The sequence below is a fragment of the Nannobrachium achirus genome (assembly GCF_963921795.1).
Source record: "Nannobrachium achirus genome assembly, chromosome: 2".
Classification (NCBI taxonomy): domain Eukaryota; kingdom Metazoa; phylum Chordata; class Actinopteri; order Myctophiformes; family Myctophidae; genus Nannobrachium; species Nannobrachium achirus.
This window is the reverse complement of record NC_137811.1, coordinates 43,323,815-43,343,142: the sequence shown is the minus strand read 5'-3', so window position 1 is coordinate 43,343,142 and position 19,328 is coordinate 43,323,815. Positions and strand designations below refer to the sequence as shown.

The window sequence follows — 19,328 nt, the reverse complement described above, 5'->3', positions numbered from 1 at the left end:
CCAGTGTGAGTCAGCAGCAGCACGCTTGCAAGGATGTGAGATTGTGAGTGAATATTCATGTGTCGGCTGCAGGCATGTAAGTGGTTAACATGACGCAGGGCTTGTGTCCAATGCGCTCCTGCTGGATGATGATGTGCACTGGCCGGGCGGGTCTGTCTCAGCCATGAACTCAGTCAGAGACAACTACTTTAAATCCAGCTGATAACGAGGTGAGTGAATGTGTGGGTTTAGCATGATGCGGTATTTTGCGGGTTAACAGGGATTTGTGAGTGAATGAGTGCGATCACTTCCTATGTGAGGTGACATGATCCTCTGTGGAACGCTCCTAATAGTCTGTAACATAGAGGTTAACATGAACGCTAGCTAGCAGCAGGCAGCATGATGTGGGTGTTTTACAGGACTGCTCTGTCAAGGAGCTCTGAGTGAAGACAGACTGACTGCATTCTGTGTGAAGTGGCTTAACGTGGCAACGCTTTGCTATGCTATTTATATGTGCCCGGGTTTAAGGACATTTAAACTCCTGTGCAAAAACGCGCCCTCAGCTAACTCGGTTTTCTCACTTGTCCCCTGGTTGAGCAGCTAGAAGGCTAGTTGTTGGCGATATGTCAACAAAAATGGCAACTGTCCCTGCAGGGACCGTACCTATGTTCCCAAGGTTCTATGTTCCCAGGGTTCTATATTCCCCATTTACCACCTAATCCTAACCCTAACCTAAACCTAACCCTAACCTAAACCTAACCCTTACCCTAACCCTAACCCTAAACCTAACCTGGAAACATAGAACCTTGGGAACATAGGGAGGACCCCTCCCTGCAGATCTGACTGGAATTGGCCTGTGTAGTATTTCATCTGACCCGCTGGTAATGTTGTGGTTTCAGGCTATCCGTTTAATTTCACCGTAGAGACAAACAGCTGCAGAGCTAATGATCTGACCCAATCATGGTAACGACGATCACAACTTTATATCATTAAGTTACCATTAATTGTATTGTATACGCGGACATTATGCACCATTAGTCTGCTGAGTGTGTAAAGCAAACGCGCCAGATGCGATCTTGCCCTAATATCCCATTATCATCCGATCACTATCAACCCACGACTGACTGAGCCTCTAATGATGTAATATTTGAAATGCGACCAGCAGGTGGGGTCACTGTCATGCACAAGTCTGTGCGTGCCAAGGAATCTAGAGCAGTGGGCCACAGAATGATGGCCGGAACATTTCATAACTACATGAGCATCAAGTGGCATGGTGTGGCAGGACTGAAAGTAATAGCAAAGCTAATTATAGGCCTAGTAATGCCCTGTCCTTGCAGAAATAGCAGTACATAGGTTGGGTCTAAGCAGGTTACAGCAGTACATGGTCTAGTCTGGTGACTGGGTGGTCTTCTGAAACTTCAATATGAGTTTTATTATTGTATCCCCCGCAATTTATCTCGATCACACTATCTCTGGAGTCTTGTGGCATGTTTTGCACTGAAAGAAAAGCCTGATATGTTTTGTACTTTAGGCTTTTTATACACACCAGAATTGAATACTTAAATTGAATACTAGCTACTGCATACCGTAACCGTATAAGATATGTACCAGTCTGTTCAGTTAGTATCTCCTTTTGATAGTGAATTATATTTCCTTACCTCTAAAACATGTAATGAATACATGACAAAATGTAAAAATGCAAAACTTCTCTAATAGGTCTATAAAACCAGTGTCTAATGTTTGTCATTTTACATTAGAAAGTTTGAATTTATACAGGTGTCTTCAATTAGTCCTTACACAGACAAATGGGGGGGGGGGGGAGACACCATTATAATGTTCATAATACCCAATTACTGAATGTCACCAGTTTTCTTCAGACCTGCTATAGATCTGTTACTTAATTATTATTGACACTTTTTTACAATGTATTAAATTGATTAGTTGGATTAACTGTTGCACCCCCACTGTCTCTCCTTTAGGTTCGCGTACGCCACCGGTACCCTGTCCGTGCGCCTGGACTGTGTTGTCAGCCATGCCTGTGACGTCACAGCTTCTCCGTAGTATACCACGTTCCAAGCTCTTGGCCTCCTCCTCCAGCCTGTTGCCATGCCAGCAGCACCAGCCCCACTCTGGACACGTTACGTGTCGGTCACCCACTGCGAGACGCCCATTCCAGACGTGGCACTGTCACCTGCCCTCCTCCAGAGGCTACCGGACCACCTCACACCTCCACAGTTACTATCTGAGCCCTCCGCAGGTCAACTCCATCCTCAAAGCCAATGAATTCAACTTCAAGGTATGGATGCTGGTTGACAAAAAATTAAAATAAAACGTTTGATTACAGTACACTAGTTTAGTTTACTTTGACACAAATGTATAAAACATTAGGTCCAAACAATAATCGAAAAACCCATTAATAAAACCTTTAAAAAGTACAAATTACAATACTAAAAAAAACACAACACAAAATCTCTTGACTCATACAACCGGAACTTTCTGTTGTTCCAAAAGTGACAGTCAGGCATGCAGCATACGCAAAGTTTCTCTGTTAGTGCCCACAAAGAGTGAGCTCAGATCATCAAACTCAAGTCCATACTTCCCTCTGATGTCCTGTGTGAGGGGACACACCAGTATATGCTGTTCATTTTGTATACCAGTCTCATATTGACATATACGCTGCTCAGGTGGTATGCGACTCCACCTTCCCATTTCCACACGCAGTCTATGAGAGGACAACTGGAAGGAACCGTGTAAAGGTTATCCTCAAATAGTCCTCAATGTAAGGTGTACTGCTGGTGCTTGTGTAGAGTGGATGGACAGATACATCTGGGTTGATGGCTTGGTATGTCCTATATCTTGTTCCCTCTTTGGATTGCAGTTCATGAATCATGACCCTTCGGTCACTGTCAACATGATCTTGTTTCTCCATTATCTCAGATATATGAGAATACATGACTTGGTTCTCCTTCTTTAGCAGTTGAAGAACATACCACAAGGGGTCATCAAGCATGTCATTACGCTGCTGTATCTTGTTGAAGAACCTGGCCGGCTTTTCTCTCACTAGCTTGCAATGAATTCAGCCCTGCTTCCAACAAGCAGGTCAAGTTAGGTGTAGTAACCCTCACCCCAAGTAGGGATTTCACTCCAGTCATGTAGAGAGTTTCAACAGACTTTAAGGGAATTTGTAACCAAGCCTCACACCCATACAAAATAGCTGATGAAAAGGCAGCCTCAAAAACCTTACGTTTTACACAAAATGTACATGTATGTGATGATAATTTCAAACTTGTGCCTCAATTATGATTGATAATTGAGGCACAATTATCAGGAAAAAGGACATGGGAGTCCCTCCTCTCTAAAAGCTATAGCTATAGAAGCTATCCCCAGTGGCAGAGGAGGCGATAGACTTAAAAGGTTTCTCCAAAGGGAAACCTTTTGGATAGTTATTTTAAAAGCCAAAGTCTTTCCAGGCTTAAATGACGAGGTTGATTTCTTGCCATTTCTGATATCTGTTGTTGTTTCTGATGTTTGTGATTATGATTTTTGGGGGCCAAATATTTAGTATTACACTGTGTGAATACCTTTTCTTGTGTTTTCCCTGTTATTTCAAATGTTTTATTTGGTGTTGGTCACTTTGGGTGTAGCCTTGTTTCCTTCTCCTTTTCTTTCTTTTTTGATTTGTTTGGGCATTTGAAAATTATGCTCACTTGAACGTCTATTCAAATGACATGATAACGTAATAACAGAATAGCATAATGATTGGAACACCACCCATGGCTGTATGTAAGTGTGGCTGATTAGCCAAAATGTTAGACCCTGATGAAGACCTTAGGTCGATACGCATTGGTCATAAATTGCCTTGCTCAGAAAATAAATCAATATATTCTTTTCACTAAAGACGGAGTGCCTTGGATTTCTTTTCTTTGTAAGTATGCAGTAAGTCCACACCTTTTGGAGTTTAGCAGTGGTTCTTTGAAAAACCTTATTTATTTTGTTCATACATCCCTACCTGTATCACCAAAGAGCACCTGTCTCTTAGAGCCAACTGATCCCTGCAGTGCTTATTTTTTTCTCTTTTTATAGGTGTGTTTGTGTTTTGTTTTTGTTCTTTCCTTAAATTTTATCCCAGATTTTGTAACCCATTTTTCACCCGGTGTCAACCTGGGGAGACAACGGACTGACCTCATGCTTCCTTCTATGAATGAGGAGTCCAAGTTGCTTAATTTCACCTGATAGAGGGGAGTTTCCCCGGTTGGACGTAGTGCGTGGAAGGAACACGTTATTCCAACCAGTTCCTTTCCCCTCCAGCAGGCGCCCCGGCTGGCCAGGATGAGGCAGTATAGAGACCAGGGTTACTGCATGTTTTTGTGAGGGTGCCAACCTACCCTAGGAGACATGGGGAGAACATGCAAACTCCACACGGAAAGGCCCTTTTGCCAACCCCACCTAGGGTATGGGCACTGATGACGCGGAGGAGAGAACACGCCCACAGTAGCGGGAATCAAACCCAGGACCTTTTAGCTGAGAGGCGACAGCACTACTGACTGCGCCACCGTACCCCCGGTGTTTGTGTTTTTGAGCGGTGCTAACCACTCCTACATATGGCTTTGTCCGTATGTATGTCCGTCCCGCAAAGCTGGGCATTGGCCAAGCTTCGCAGTACGTTTAATGAAATTAACTCATAAAAGGAACCACTCACTTCACACTGGGTTTGATTTTTATTCTAGGTGCCAGAATTCGATGGGAAGAATGTGTCGTCGGTGATGGGTTTCGACAGCAACCAGCTGCCGGCCAACGCTCCCATCGAGGACCGCCGCAGTGCTGCCACCTGCTTCCAGACACGAGGAATGCTACTAGGTGTATTTGATGGCCATGCCGGCTGTGCCTGCGCCCAGGTACAAATCCAGAGGTGTCACAAGGGGGGGGAAAGTGGGACTGAGTTACTAGGGCCCAAGGTGGAGGGGCCTTAATTATTTTATATACTTTAGCTGTTGAATAGCAGATATATAGCAGATATGGTATATCTGCTATTTTTGAAAAGTCATGAAAATTTGTGCAAATCTTATATGTATTTTTTTAAGCGAACATCTGTAACTCAAACTTTGTTTCTGGGGGGTCCCTGGAACTAAATGTTTTGAGAGGGGGGTCCGTGGCCAAATACATATAATTTTGGGGGTCCTTCACATGAAAAGGTTTGAGCACCACTGACATAGAAAGTTAGAAACATAGGTTTTTCAAAAAACCTTTGAAGGATTTGAAATATTCAAAGACACATTTTCACGATTTTTCAAAAATAGCAGATCTACAAGCTCGCAGCGCGCGCTGTGATCTGCTATTTTTCAATGGTTAAATTACCCAGGGCCCAGAATTTGGTGTGACACCCTGTACAAGGTTCACAGATCCTCCTCTTTCTTGTGAACGGTAAATGTGATAGTACCGTCCCACCTCTTCACGTTTTCTCTGATCGGAATTGCTCTCCTCCCTCGCCTGTCACAGTTATTGCATGAACTCCTGTCACATGTTATTTTGGCATAATCATCCAAATCCTTTCCATTCACCTGTATGAATTCAACCGTTGACATTATATAAAATAGACGATTTTACAAACTCACAATAAGAGACGTTTTGAGCTTGTTCAACATTTTTGAAAGTATCAAATTATCAAACGCATGACCAATTTTGGCCGTAGTTTATTATTTATTTTATTGTTTATCTGTACCGGTCATTATTAGTCATTTCTGTGTATATTTAAGGTATTTGTCATATTTTCCCTGTGCATTTTTTGAGTGGTGCCTCGGCGCCGAGTGTGTATGTATGTATGCGGACGGTGTATGTATGCAGAGTGCAGTACCGCTGGGCGACCAAGTGGTGCTGTTGAGCAGCCTTGAAATAAATGGACAACACAAGAATTAATTTACATTTTTATAGCTTAATGAAATGAACTACTCAAAGGCACCTCTCACTTCACACTGGGTGTGATTATATATATACATATACGTATATATATTTTTTTTAAATTTAGGTTTCAATGTTCAATGCCAAAAACACAATTAGAGTTAAACCTTTAATCACAAATGCTTTTGTATGACAATTCATGGTCAACTAATCTGTCATGATGGTGACAACAACCCTGTCTGTCTCCACCAGGCGTTGAGTGAGAGGTTGTTCTACTACATCGCCGTGTCGCTGCTGCCTCATGAAACCCTGTGTGACCTGGAGGCGGCGGTGGAGTCTGGCCGGCCCATCAGCCCCATCCTGCAGTGGCACAAGCACCCCAACGACTACTTCAGCAGGGAGGCTCAGGGCCTGTACTTCAACAGTCTCCGTACCTACTGGCAGGAGCTCATAGACCTCAACAGGTAATGACGGCACCATAATGTATTTAGGGCTGTCACAATTATTACACAATCGTCTAATCGTGATTTTTGGACATAATCGTGATTATTTTTCATAATCGTCATAATCGTTTCCATGTTGAAAAATGTTCATATATTTAAATAAAAGGTCAAAAATAGTGGAAATAGCAGATCTACAAGCTCACGTGAGCTTGTAGATCGGCTATTTCCACTATCAATGTTATTTTTTAAGTATAAAGTTGTCAAATATGTCAGTAATTATGTGTCATATCTACCATGTGCAACTTAAAAGCAGAAATGTAATTGTCAACGACAAAAACACAATTAAATCGTTAATCGCAATTATTTGAGTGACAAATAATCGTCATGTAAAATGTCATAATCGTGACAGCCCTAAATGTATTGAGAAGTTTATCTAGCGTTGCGTTTTGTTAGATGTTATTTTGGGGGGAATTTCTTGCCTTTATTTGATACTGATAGTGCAGAGAGAGGGGATAACATGCCCAGGCCTGCTGCGAGAAGGACCACAGCCCCATCTATCAATATGTGCTACCTGGTCCCACCAGGTAGCCACAGCCAGGGGTGCCCTATCGTTCACTACTGCTAACCACTCTAAAGCGTAGCATTTCTTTTATGGGGAAGCCATTGATTCATTTCGGTACTCTATGACATTGGAAGCACTTGGAATGTAGGAGTTAAGGCATTGCATTTTGATTACAGTAGTAGTCAATGCTAAAGGGGCTAAAGTAAACATGCAATACCAACAGTCTGATCTAATGTCTATTCCGTCTCTTCCGGTGTCTCACTCATTGACATTGCTCTCTCTCTGCGTTCTCAGCCCAGGGGAGGTTCCAGACACCAGGGAGGCATTGATGAACGCCTTTAAGAGGCTGGATAATGATTTATCCCTAGAGGCTCAGGTGGGAAACTACAGTGTCTCTTTGTCCAATTGTCCACTTGTTCACAAATGCTATGCTTATTTATATAAATCAAATGTATGCCCGACCTGTTGCTTAATTTAATGTCCAAGGATGCTTGGTATGTTATTTTAATTTAGACAGATGCAAGGTTTAATGTCTACCTGCCTTCCTAGTTATTGGTGGTGCTTGCCCTGTTGCTTGTTTGACTAGAGTTCATGCCGCTTACTCCAAACTTGTACTCTGTAAGTCACTCTGGATAAGAGCATCTGCTAAATGCAGAAATTTGAATTTTCTGTATTTCCAAAAAGCATTGTCAGAAGTCCAAATGTATTTTCGAATGCTTCTTTGTGCTTCCTGTGCTGTAAACCTAACCAGTGTTTCTCAAACATTCTAATTTCAAGGTCTCCTCTTAAATCTGGCAGTGTACAAATGGAACTAAATTAAACCATCAGGGTTCATTTGGTTCCATTTGTACACTGCCAGAGTTACAGATTTGTATGGGTCAATTTGGACCCCCCCTAAGGGAACCCACTTTGAGAACCACTGCTGTAACTATCTGTTTCTGTCTAGGTGGGAGACTCAAACTCCTTCTTGCACTACTGGGTTCTGAGAGTGGCCTTCTCTGGTGCTACAGCTTGTGTGGCTCACATCGAAGGATCAGATCTGTACGCAAGTTACATTCTTTATACCCTTTTATACCTTCATGTTTAAAAACTAGAATCTATTGACTTGTGACAAGAAAATATATTGTCATCATAAGCTGTGGTTTGTTCAACCTTCAGGTACATAGCCAATGCGGGAGACGGTCGGGCGGTGTTGGGGGTGCAGGAGGAGGATGGCTCATTCAGCGCGCTCACGCTCTCTAACGACCACGCTGCCCAGAACGAGGACGAGGTGGCTCGCATACGGAGCGAGCACCCTCCGTCAGAGAGGAAGACAGTCATACGACAGGTACTGTAACACGTCTCTCCTTCTGTCCCACTACCTGCTTTGATAGACTTCAGTTCAGTCACTAAATGCTTCGCTCAGTTTAGACTGAGGACGACCTCCCAGCTTTCGTTGTAAAAACTGTATGGAAATGATTAAAAATGTAAATCAATGGTCTTCAAAGCAATGGTTGTAGGTTTGTTCTCACCGTTGTTGCGTTTTTCTTGCATGTAGAACAGTGAAAGTGGTGTCCAGGGAGCCCCCCCTTCAGAGGGCCTTACGGGGGTTCCAAGGGGTCCCAAACTAATTGTATTTATTGTGAAAAGGCTGGCCCAAATGGACCCTTGCGGTGGGCCGTAATGGGCCGTAACAGATCATCTTCGTTCCATTTGCACACTGTCTGTGTTATGGGTCTGTTGACTAATGCATACCAAACTGGGGGTCCTTGAAATTTAAAATTTTGAAGGTTTATAATAATAATAAGCTTTATTTGTATAGCACCTTTCAAGAACAATGTCACAAGTGCTTGACAAGATTTAAAACAAAAAAACATAATAATAACGGAAAAAAACCCTAGATGTATTGGTAGGCAGAGATCTCCAGTCATCTGGCATCATGAGACTACTACTTTGGTAGCCGTCATGGAGACGAGAGTATTGACTCTTTCCCCTTTCTATCTGTCTCCTGCCCTCTGCATTGTTTAGGACCGGTTGCTGGGCCTCCTCATGCCATTCCGTGCATTCGGGGACGTTAAGTTCAAGTGGGGTATCGAGTTACAGAAGCGTGTGCTGGAGTCTGGGCCTGACCAGCTCCATGAAAATGAACACACAAAGTTCATCCCCCCAAATTACCACACGCCACCCTACCTGACGGCTGAGCCTGAGATTACACACCACAGACTACGGCCTCAAGACCGCTTCTTGGTGAGAGTCAAATGTATTCCTTCTATTCTACTTATTTACCTCCTACATAAGAGTATATCAGGGTATCTAATACATTTATTACTATGCACATGTCCACTGATGTAAAGTCACTCAAGTACCATACCTACACTTTTGAGGACTTTTTATTCTATAAAAAACTCTCACGATAATCGTATTGTGGAGATTTAATTTATCGTGATATTGTGCTCTGTCATGCACTGGGATCAATTCACCTTTTATTTGCTGAGCTGCATATCCGGTACCACTTAAACCCTCTATAATTGGTAAAAAGGTACTTATACTGTATGTACTTGATAGTCTTTTTTTCACTCTCTATCAAATGTCTTTGCCAAAAAATTGCAGATCAAGAAATAGTAGATCGGCTATTTTTTGGCAAATGTTCCACCCCAGGAGAATGGATTTGATGATCGCGATAATATCGTAAATCCTTTGTCACAATCAACGTGATATGAAATGTTCATATCGTCCCATCCCTAACTACAACTCTCACCTCTGCTGCCTCCAGGTGATTGGCTCCGACGGCCTCTGGGAGACTCTGCACAGACAGGAAGTGGTGCGTATCGTGGGGGAGTATCTAACGGGCGTCCAGCAGCGTCAGCCGCTCACCGTCAGAGGCTACAGCGTCACACTGGGACAGATGCAGGGGCTGCTGGAGGAGCGCAAGGCCCGCATGTCCTCCGCCTTCGAGGATCACAACGCGGCCACCTACCTTATCCGGCACGCGGTGGGGAACAACGAGTTCGGCACCGTGGACCACGAGAGACTCTGCCAGATGCTGTCGTTGCCCGAGGAGCTGGCTCGCATGTACCGCGACGACATCACCATCATCGTGGCTCAGTTCAACCCGCATGTGATCGGAGCTCCCTGAGGCCAAGCCTCCCTAATAAGCCCTTTGTTCTACTGAGAACTAATATGCAAACACACACACACACACACACACACACACAAACTTCAGTAACCATGCACACGTTACCCATAAGCACAGTTTCTGCGGACATACAGGCGCACTGAAAAACTCTAATTTAACAAATTGTATTTGACCATTTTAACAGTATTCAGTATTATAAAGATATTTGTCTGCGTTCGAGTTCCGTATGAGAGTTGAAATGCTAGATCCGCCAAGGTGAGGCAAGTGAATTTTGCCTTGAGTTTTCACACGTTTACTTAAAATATAAAATAGGAAGATATTTGTGTTGCCAACATCTTATTGTTGGAATTTCCCTGTACCAGGGAAAATATCAAAGAGTCACTGCTAATGGGAAACACATTGCACTTTGTGCCAAAATATTCAACCACCAGGCTCTCTAATGGGCTGGGCTTGAGTGAATAATGTGATGTTTTTATTCACATATCCAGATCTGAGGACTCACAAGGACTTCATGGTGGGGGACAGCACTGAACGGACCTCTTTTTCTCTTTTTTGTCTCCGCCAGGCCGGACTGCCAAAGGCTGGAGACAATGTTTTTGCTCGTGTGTCCGTGTGTGTGTCCGTGTGTGTGTGTGTGTCCGTGAGTAGCTAATCTCCAGCATCACCGGAACAATCTGTGTGAAACTTTGCACGCAGTCTCCAGTTAGTAAAGGAAGAACGTCTTCCCTGAATCTTTCAAATCGGCCTCTTGATGGTGCCGTAACAGGCCTCATCACATTTTTATAACTCTAACCTTAGGGTGTGCAATCAAAATTACGTTGTCTCTGCATACCACATTGTATTACTATTTCCGTCTAACAAGATTTTCGTGTTTTCTTTTTGCCACTACTCCTACAGATTGTGTCTAAAACTCAGATTGTGTCTAGAACTCAAGCAAATTGGTGATCAAAAGGTATTTTCAATCCAATTGCCTCCAATTGCCCTGGAACTTTGCATCACACACTCCCAGTAGGCCAAGGAAAAACAATTTGGTGCAGGCCAAATGTTTCTAATCGGCCTCATGGTGGCACTTTAACACCCCCCTTTGCGTTGTGGCTTATAACGTTTGAACCATAGGTCATATAATGATAGATTTCTTTTGGATTATGACAACTCTCCAAATAGGCCCTGGCCATTTGTGACGGACTACATTTTCCACCATTTAGTTTTCTTCAAGACACACTTTTTGCTACTTAAAAGCTATTTCAAAACAAAGTCATGTCATCAAGATGTGTCAGTCAAAGACTTTTCATATTCCATTCCAATTGGCTATGACTCACTTGCAAAATGTGCAGGCCATGGGTAAGCAACCTGGCCTGGTGGAGAGCTGCGCTCCAAGGTGCACTTTCTTATTTATTTTCTTCTTTCAGAGATGGACTTGAAGTGAGTTGTGTGCTGGCAGTACCACACTATAATTATACCATTATGCCTGCACTGACAGCTTGTAATCATGAGTACCACTTCAGTGAGACAGAACTCTGTTTTTTCAGCCTTCAGAGCTGTTACTGCTTATCGGAAGCTGATGTTACAATAGAACTGTTTGTCCTGTCCATCCACGATAAAAGTAGGGAGCGTCTCTTCAGACACACCTCTGTTAAGTTCTTAACATTTGTTTTGCATATCAGATGCAGTCATCATGAGTCCTGGAAAGACTTGTTAAGCATGCCGCAATGGTTGGAATGTTGTCTTGCTTTTCTATCACATAGCTTCACGAGAGGTCTAATCAAAAGAAGCTAATGACTACCACCAATCTAGCAATATGTTATACCGCTTGAATCAGAGTTATGGTGGTACATTCCACTTATACTGTAGCTGGGTCCCTGGGACATGAACGAAAGAGAGACAGAGGAAAAACGTATTTCAAAGTGATTCCAGTGATTTAACCTCTTGAATCCAAGCGTCAGTTTCTCTGGGGCAAACATTTGGTGAAAATAGCAGATCTACAGTCTACAAGCTCATAACATGTTGCTTTGTGACATGTTTGTTTAGAGCTTGTAGATTGGGTATTTTCAGCGAAGAGACATTGTGTAGAGGGAAATGCCAGCGGATCTAATGTAGAGTCTTGGGGGACCTCAGTCAACTAAGTTTATAGGATTCAAGTGGTTGAACTCTTCCGTGGTTTTCTACTGGAATAAATACCACCAACAGCTCTGACAAGCTGGATATTCACTCCGGCATGTTTGTCTTTCAAGGATTGTTAGGGTTAAAGGGAAAAGTGGTTTAACCAGTCAGGCCTCTCACTGCCGCTGTGTCTATTTTGCAATTTTTGTGCTTGTTGTGTACACATGTATGGAAGATGTACAGGAAGTACTCAGCTGGTATACTGTAAAGTTTATTTGGGTTTATATACTGGGTTTGTCTTCTTTTGTTGCCGGGAAGCTATATATATATATATATTGCCTTTTTTTTGTGGGTCATTGCATATCTGGTTGATGGTTTGTTACTGGTAAGACAGTCTAAACATAATGACATGACACACAGCAAGCAGCAAGCTAGCCTCTTGGCTAAGTACTGGCAGAACACTCATTCTCGTCATCTGGCTGTGTTCATGGTCAAGAGAATGTAAATCTGAAAGGGGCTGTCAGAATACTTGAAGGTTATTTATTCAGCTTTGGCGATTATCGTATGTCCTGTATCTTAAAATCGTATGTAACTTATATATGTTATGTTTTTGTATTTGGATTGTTTTAATAAACCGCTGAATACACACTGTGTGTGTGCAGTGTGGTGGGGGGGCGAACGACGACTGTTGATTGTGTTGAAACACAGTAGAGAAATACAGTACTTGTACAGGCCTCTGAGAAGAACGCTCAGTGCTGCCACTCCCCTTGGAATGTAGTTGGAGCATTTCACTAATAACCTGCAAGCACCACAAAGGTCGACGTGATCTCAGGTTGCACACATGGCTCAAAAGTGTGTGAAGGTCGAGCCTTTTCAGCTCAGGCCGTAAGGTTTGTTCTGTGTAAAGCTGTCATGAGGCCATCACAGGAGAAACGAATTCACTGCAATGCAGTTGTCTTAAAGGACAACTTTTTACAAGGGTTCATATTTTAGATTGTAATTAGAGAAAAGAAAAAGTGAGTGTTAAAATGTTTTCATTTGCTTCGTTCTATTGTTTTATCGTGATTACCGTGCTAAAATGCGGGGCATGCGTAGATTGCGTACAAGTGGCTAAATATGTATTTTTAGACACAATGAGCCAGCAGTTTCTTTATTGCTATTTACTGTAACACTTCTAGCCCCCATAAGTCACATCCAACCATGAAGGTTTCGTTGTATCTTGGGAATGGGCTTATTCTGTGTAAAATGACATATTTAGCCACTTGTACGCATGCCCCCAACCACTGAAATAAGAATCTCTAAAACAATAGAAAGAAGTAAATGAAATAATTTTAACACATCTTTTATATTCTTTAATTACAATCTAAAATATGAACCCTTGTTGTAAAAAAACGAAAGTTGTCCTTTAATTCTGTGACAACATAGGATATGGGAAAGCAGTATAACAGTATTCTTTAACCAAAATGTTGTTCTTTTGTAACCAATTCATAAAAATGTGTTTATCTGCAAATGGTGCATTTTGGTCCATATTGGTTGTTGGCGTAGCAGGAGGAAGCCTCTCTAAAATCCCAAAAGGTTGCGGTTAGTATAGTCTCCAGCACCTCCAGAAGGCTCACAGTTGTACAAAGACATATTAGTGTACACAGAGCAGTGGAAGGCCGCCTCCTGTTTGAACAAGGTTATAAGATATTGGGCTTGACATAATCTAACAGGCTCAAATGTTCTACTGGGCTGGGAGCCAGGTCTGTCCCATGGGATGTTTTCCGCTAACTATTTTCCCCCTACTATATCTTGGACCATCACTCACAAGCTCATAATAAACCCCTGAAGCCATGGCTGCATGTGCACAGTAAGTGTGTCACTGTCAAAGATCTAGGTGCCTTGTTCCATCAAAGTACTACTTTCTGAAAAGATTTACAACTCTAATACTCCAGAGTCACACACATTTACTGATGTTCACTTTTGCTTTGCTTTGCATCCTAGCTGATACCACCTTGGCACCCCATAGGCCAGATGTGACATAGGTGTCACTGCCTGGATCCCGAGGCTACTATAGCTGGCACCCCATAAGCCAGAAGCAGCATAAGCACTTAAACCCTCAAGTCTTTAATAGTGAAATGGAGCTTGCAACTGCATTTGGACTGCTACACCAAATCTCTTCGCCAAATAATTGCAGATTTACAAGTGTTGTGAGCTTGTAGATGTGTTATTTATGGTGAACGTGCCCCCCAGAACGAAGTAGTGAAAGGTTTCTCTGACATCTATCAAAAACGAAGAAACGATATAGGCTACATGTCATTATTTGGTACCCATAGGTCAGCAATGGAATCTGCAGGTTTGATTAATTGATTGAATACTTTATTAACATGATTATTAACAGTACAGGAAGTACAGTCAAAGGTTATGCTAAAAGGTTAACACAAAAAGCCCCAGGGTCTTGTTTCCATTTTGGTCCAAACTAGCATTCTGCAACATCCTGATGGCTGGCACCTGGTCTACAGTATTGCCCATGTACTTTTTACAACAAAAAAACAACCCAAAACATATATTATTATTAGATTAGCCTATGTATACACTGTGTAGCATATTGCGTTACTGCTCAGTGTTGACCAAAAGTTGTAACAGTGATTTATTTTTATTTCTTATGAAAAAAAAAAAGAATACTGTTCTATACTGCTTTCCCTCATACAACTATAATTTAAAAAAAATCCTAGCTTACATGTTCATTCCCCAACACCACCTGTAATTAATTAATAATGTATATTGGGTTTGCTTAATTCACCTTTAATTTTATTTTAAAAGAATGTAAGGTTACCAGATACTTGCCAAATGCCACCACTAGATGGCGGTGCAAGGTCAAGAATACCAATCTGTGCGCGCACCATTGATTCCACATCACAATTAAGTTGATTCCATAATCACAAGTTGCCTTACAGAAGAATACATGTGTGGAGCATTGCTTTGGACAAGCTCTGTGACAAGCCCTGTCTCAGCCCTTTGCCATAATACTGAAATAATACTGACATGATCTTGACCATGATACTGACATGATTGACTATGATTTACTCTGAGAAACGCAAATATAATCACAAACTCAAAAAAGGCCCCAATAAACACCTTAAAGCCAAATTAGAAATAGTCAGTTTAGAGGCTAATAAACTGAGAAATCGGACAACCTCCTTAATCCTTTCTGCCAAAAAAAACTACTTGGATGAGAAAGTTGAGGAAAACATCCACAAACCACGAGACCTATGGAAGCTATTTAAAACCCAGCTAGGCTGTGGTGCTAAACTCAGATCCATAGCCAGCAACATATCCATCCAAACTCCCATAACCCTCCTCACGGATAGTCTTGATGTAGCCAAAAATCTCAACATCTACTTCACCTCCATGGCCAAAAATCTGGTCAATAAACTGCCCGCTCCATCTGGGCTGTTTGGTGTTAGGCACATCTTGAAATTCTACAGGAACCTTGGGGTATGCAAAGACAACTTTAAACTTGCCACGGTGTCAACTGATGAAGTGTTTAAAAAACTGCGCACCCTACCTCAATTCAAGGCCGCTGGCCATGATAAAATTGCCCCCAAATTTCTCATAGACTCAGCTGCCACCATTGCCCCAATCATTACCCATATTATTAATCTATCTATCAAGCAGGGTTATGTCCCCCAGGACTTCAAATTAGCCAAGGTAACCCCCCTGCACAAAAAAGGCAGTAAACTTGACCCTGGCAACTACAGGCCAATCTCAATCCTTAGTTCCATCTCTAAGGTAATGGAAAAAATTGTCTATGAACAGGTGGCTAGATATCTTGAAGAGAATAAACTGATCTACGAGTTCCAGTCTGGCTTCAGAGAGTCCCATTCCACAGATACATGCCTCATCTATTTGAATGATTACATCAAACGTGAAATTCACGATGGCAAATATTGTGGCATGGTCATGCTGGACCTCCAGAAGGCATTTGACACCGTCGATCATTCTATTCTGATCGAAAAACTCAAAGCTATTGGTCTTGATAGCACAGCAGTGAGATGGATGCACTCTTACTTGGTGGGGAGGGAACAGATGGTGGAAGTCAACGGAACCCTGTCCCCCCCCCTCCCAGTAAACTGTGGAGTACCTCAAGGGAGTATACTAGGACCACTGTTGTTCTTAATATACGTAAACGACATGTCATCTGCTTGTGACTGCAATCTGTTTCTGTTCGCGGATGACTCGGCTCTCCTAGTCTCAGGCAGAGACATTTTGCAGGTTGAAAAGGCCCTTAACTGTGAACTTAACAAGATCTGCACCTGGCTCAATGACAACAGACTCTCAATTCACCTAGGCAAAACTGAATGTATCCTCTTTGGATCTAGTCAGAAACTTAGCCTAGTTGAGAACTTCACAATTAAAGTAGGTGACACTGTGATAGAAAGAAAAAACCACATCTGCTACCTGGGTTGCATCCTGGAGGCTAACCTATCCAGTGAAAAAATGACCACCAAGGTAATCAATAAAGTCAATCAACGAATTCGCTTCTTGCAAAGAGTTGCCCCACTGATCAATATTAAATCCCGAAAGACACTAGGAGGTGCTCTTATTGGGCCCCTCATTGATTACGGAGTCCTTGTCTGGTATCGCGACGCCCCAGCTGCCTTAAAGCTAAAGCTCCAAACAGCCCAAAACAAACTAATTAGGGTTGTGCTTGGTCTCCCTCCTCTGACCCACCTTACCGAGCATCACCACGAAAGCGTGGGGTGGCTCAAAGTAGCTGACAGAGTACAGCATCTTGCAATGGGCCTGGTGTACAAGATACACTACACCTCCAAGATTCCCATGTACCTGACAAACTACTTCTTAAAGGTCAAGGATGTTCACGATCATAACACCAGAGGCAGCTCCACTAATCATCATCAGCGTAGATTTAACACTAAACAAGGCGCTAACTCGTTCTCCTGCTATACCATCAACATGTGGAACGCCCTTCCACAAGCCCTAAAGGAGAGCAAATCCCTAGCCTCCTTCAAAATTGGTATGAAAAGTCACCTTCAGACAGCAGCTACCCGTGACTTGTAAATAGACTAAGCCCCCATGCTCCCCCCCCCCTTTTTCTTTGTATTCTGCCTTTTGTATTTGATGTTATGCTTTTGAAACTGATATTATCCTAGATAAAGTACTATGTTCTATCCGTCTGTCTTTCAATGTTATATGAGATACTTAAAGTGTGGTTCCTGTGGAAATAAGCCTCGGCTTTCTAGGATCTCCTTTTAGTTGACCTTGTACCAGTGATTTGTACTGTCATGAAACTGTACTTTTTTCTATTGCAAACTTCTAATAAATTCTTCAATCAATCAATCAATCAATCAATGATACTGACATGATTGACTATGATACTGACACCATCAGTATCATGTTATCATTAAGAATTATGGTCAGTATCATGTCATATGTTGTCATATCTGAGCCTCTTTTGAACATTTTGACATTTAAGTGCTGACCAGGTCTCTGTGGTAGGCTACTGGTGATAGCTTGGTGTCCTATAACCCAAAGTCCCTGGTTCAAGTCCGCCTTATGGATCATCTTCACTTTTGCATCTAAATCCTATTAGAGTAAACTGTAATTAGTTGTCACAAGAATCATCTACACAGTATGTAGTATAGCATGGGTGAAAACTGAAAAGTCAATGCTTTGTTAACAGAAGATTATTGGTTCAAATCCAGAGATGCTTTCCAAGTTTATATCTGGGTCTAATCTTTAACTGAACAGCATGCATAAGAACTGATTGCCTCACACACACAATATTACATTAATTGCATTTTGTGTCTAATAAATTAAATACATTTATTAAAGAATAGTAGATCTACAAGCAACATGTGCTGTGATTTCATAGTTCTCTAAATCCAATGGAGCCAGGTATTAAATTGTCACAGAGATGTTGGATGCCTCTGTGGTGCAGGAGTTGAATCACTCTTTCATAAATTCATGGTTGATGGTTCAAATCCGGCATTTGGAACCTTTTCACACTACATCTAAATCAGTCTGTGTACAGTATTACATTATAAACAGTTAGTAACATGAATGCATGTTTTCATTTCTTCCCATATTCCGTTTCCAATAGTAGGCTACGATTGGCTTCCAAATATTTAGTGCAATGAAATGAAATGTCAGGCTAAGATGCTGTGTCAAGAATACACAGAGACCCAAATCTCTTAAACCCAATGACAGGACATATACAGCCTAATCTCAGTTTCATGAAAATAAACCTGTCCACAAAGGATACATTTTGTTATTGTGTAAGTGTGGTGCCAATGGTTATAAAGTTACAACTACAAATAGAAAAGAGGACAGCTCAGATTCTTGCTGACATCTCATTCCTCATAAAGTGATTTATTTGGATTATTTAATTGTAATAGAGGCCTCATAACTGTAAATAAACAGTCCTGCTTATCATTTCCTGCTTTTGTCATGTTGTCTCATGACTGTTTTGAAGTCAAAGAATGTGACATGGCTTCATCTTGTAGAAGATGTGATTGTTCTTCTGTGTATGGGTGTTTGCATCCATTCAAGGGATAACAATACTTGTTTAAAATATTGTACTTTTATTAACAAATTCCAATGTGTTGTTGTTTTCCAAATCTTGAGATATCACCCAGACAGACATTTCCCCAGCTCATTACTGACCATGATACTGACAAGATACTGACCATGATATACTGACAAGATACTGACCATGATATACATGATACTGACCATGATATACTGACAAGATACTGACCATGATATACATGATACTGACCATGATATACTGATAGGATACTGACAGGACACTATTATACTGACCATGATACTGACATGATACCGAAAGACCATGATATTGAAGATAAGATACTGACATGATACTGATCATGATATACTGACATGATAGGCCTACTGACCTGAGACCATGATACTGACATGATTTGATACTGAAATGATGATACTGACCATGAATCAAACAACTCCATCCTATAAGGGCATAGCTTTGCAAAGTGGCACACAGCACTTTTGGTACCTTTTCAAAAGTCCCCATTACTCACTTTTCCATTGAATTCTGTCAATTCTGTGGCGCTCTCTTCTCATCTTTCAAAGCTGTCACATTTCCTACCAGTTTATTCAGGGATCTGTGTGTGTGTGTGTGTGTGTGTGTGTGTGTGTGTGTGTGTGTGTGTGTGTGTGTGTGTGTGCGTGCGTGCGTGCGTGCGTGCGTGCG

The 19,328-nt window shown here is 42.0% G+C and overlaps 2 protein-coding genes across 2 annotated transcripts in view; both read left to right on the top strand.

Moving 5' to 3' along the window:
• The window catches only part of LOC308298554 (sialic acid-binding Ig-like lectin 15), a gene marked incomplete at both ends in the record, with an annotated part of 432,712 nt that overhangs the window by 183,507 nt on the left and 229,877 nt on the right, over positions 1 to 19,328 (top strand). The gene's annotated exons all lie outside the window — the stretch shown is intronic.
• pdp1 (pyruvate dehydrogenase phosphatase catalytic subunit 1) lies at positions 159 to 12,644 on the top strand. The gene is made up of 9 exons (XM_080751327.1): positions 159 to 209; positions 1,959 to 2,275; positions 4,707 to 4,874; positions 6,127 to 6,338; positions 7,174 to 7,255; positions 7,826 to 7,920; positions 8,038 to 8,206; positions 8,887 to 9,105; positions 9,632 to 12,644. Exons 2-9 carry the CDS (start codon positions 2,012 to 2,014, stop codon positions 9,992 to 9,994), a joined length of 1,572 nt encoding a protein of 523 aa, XP_080607453.1. The 5' UTR covers positions 159 to 209; positions 1,959 to 2,011; the 3' UTR covers positions 9,995 to 12,644.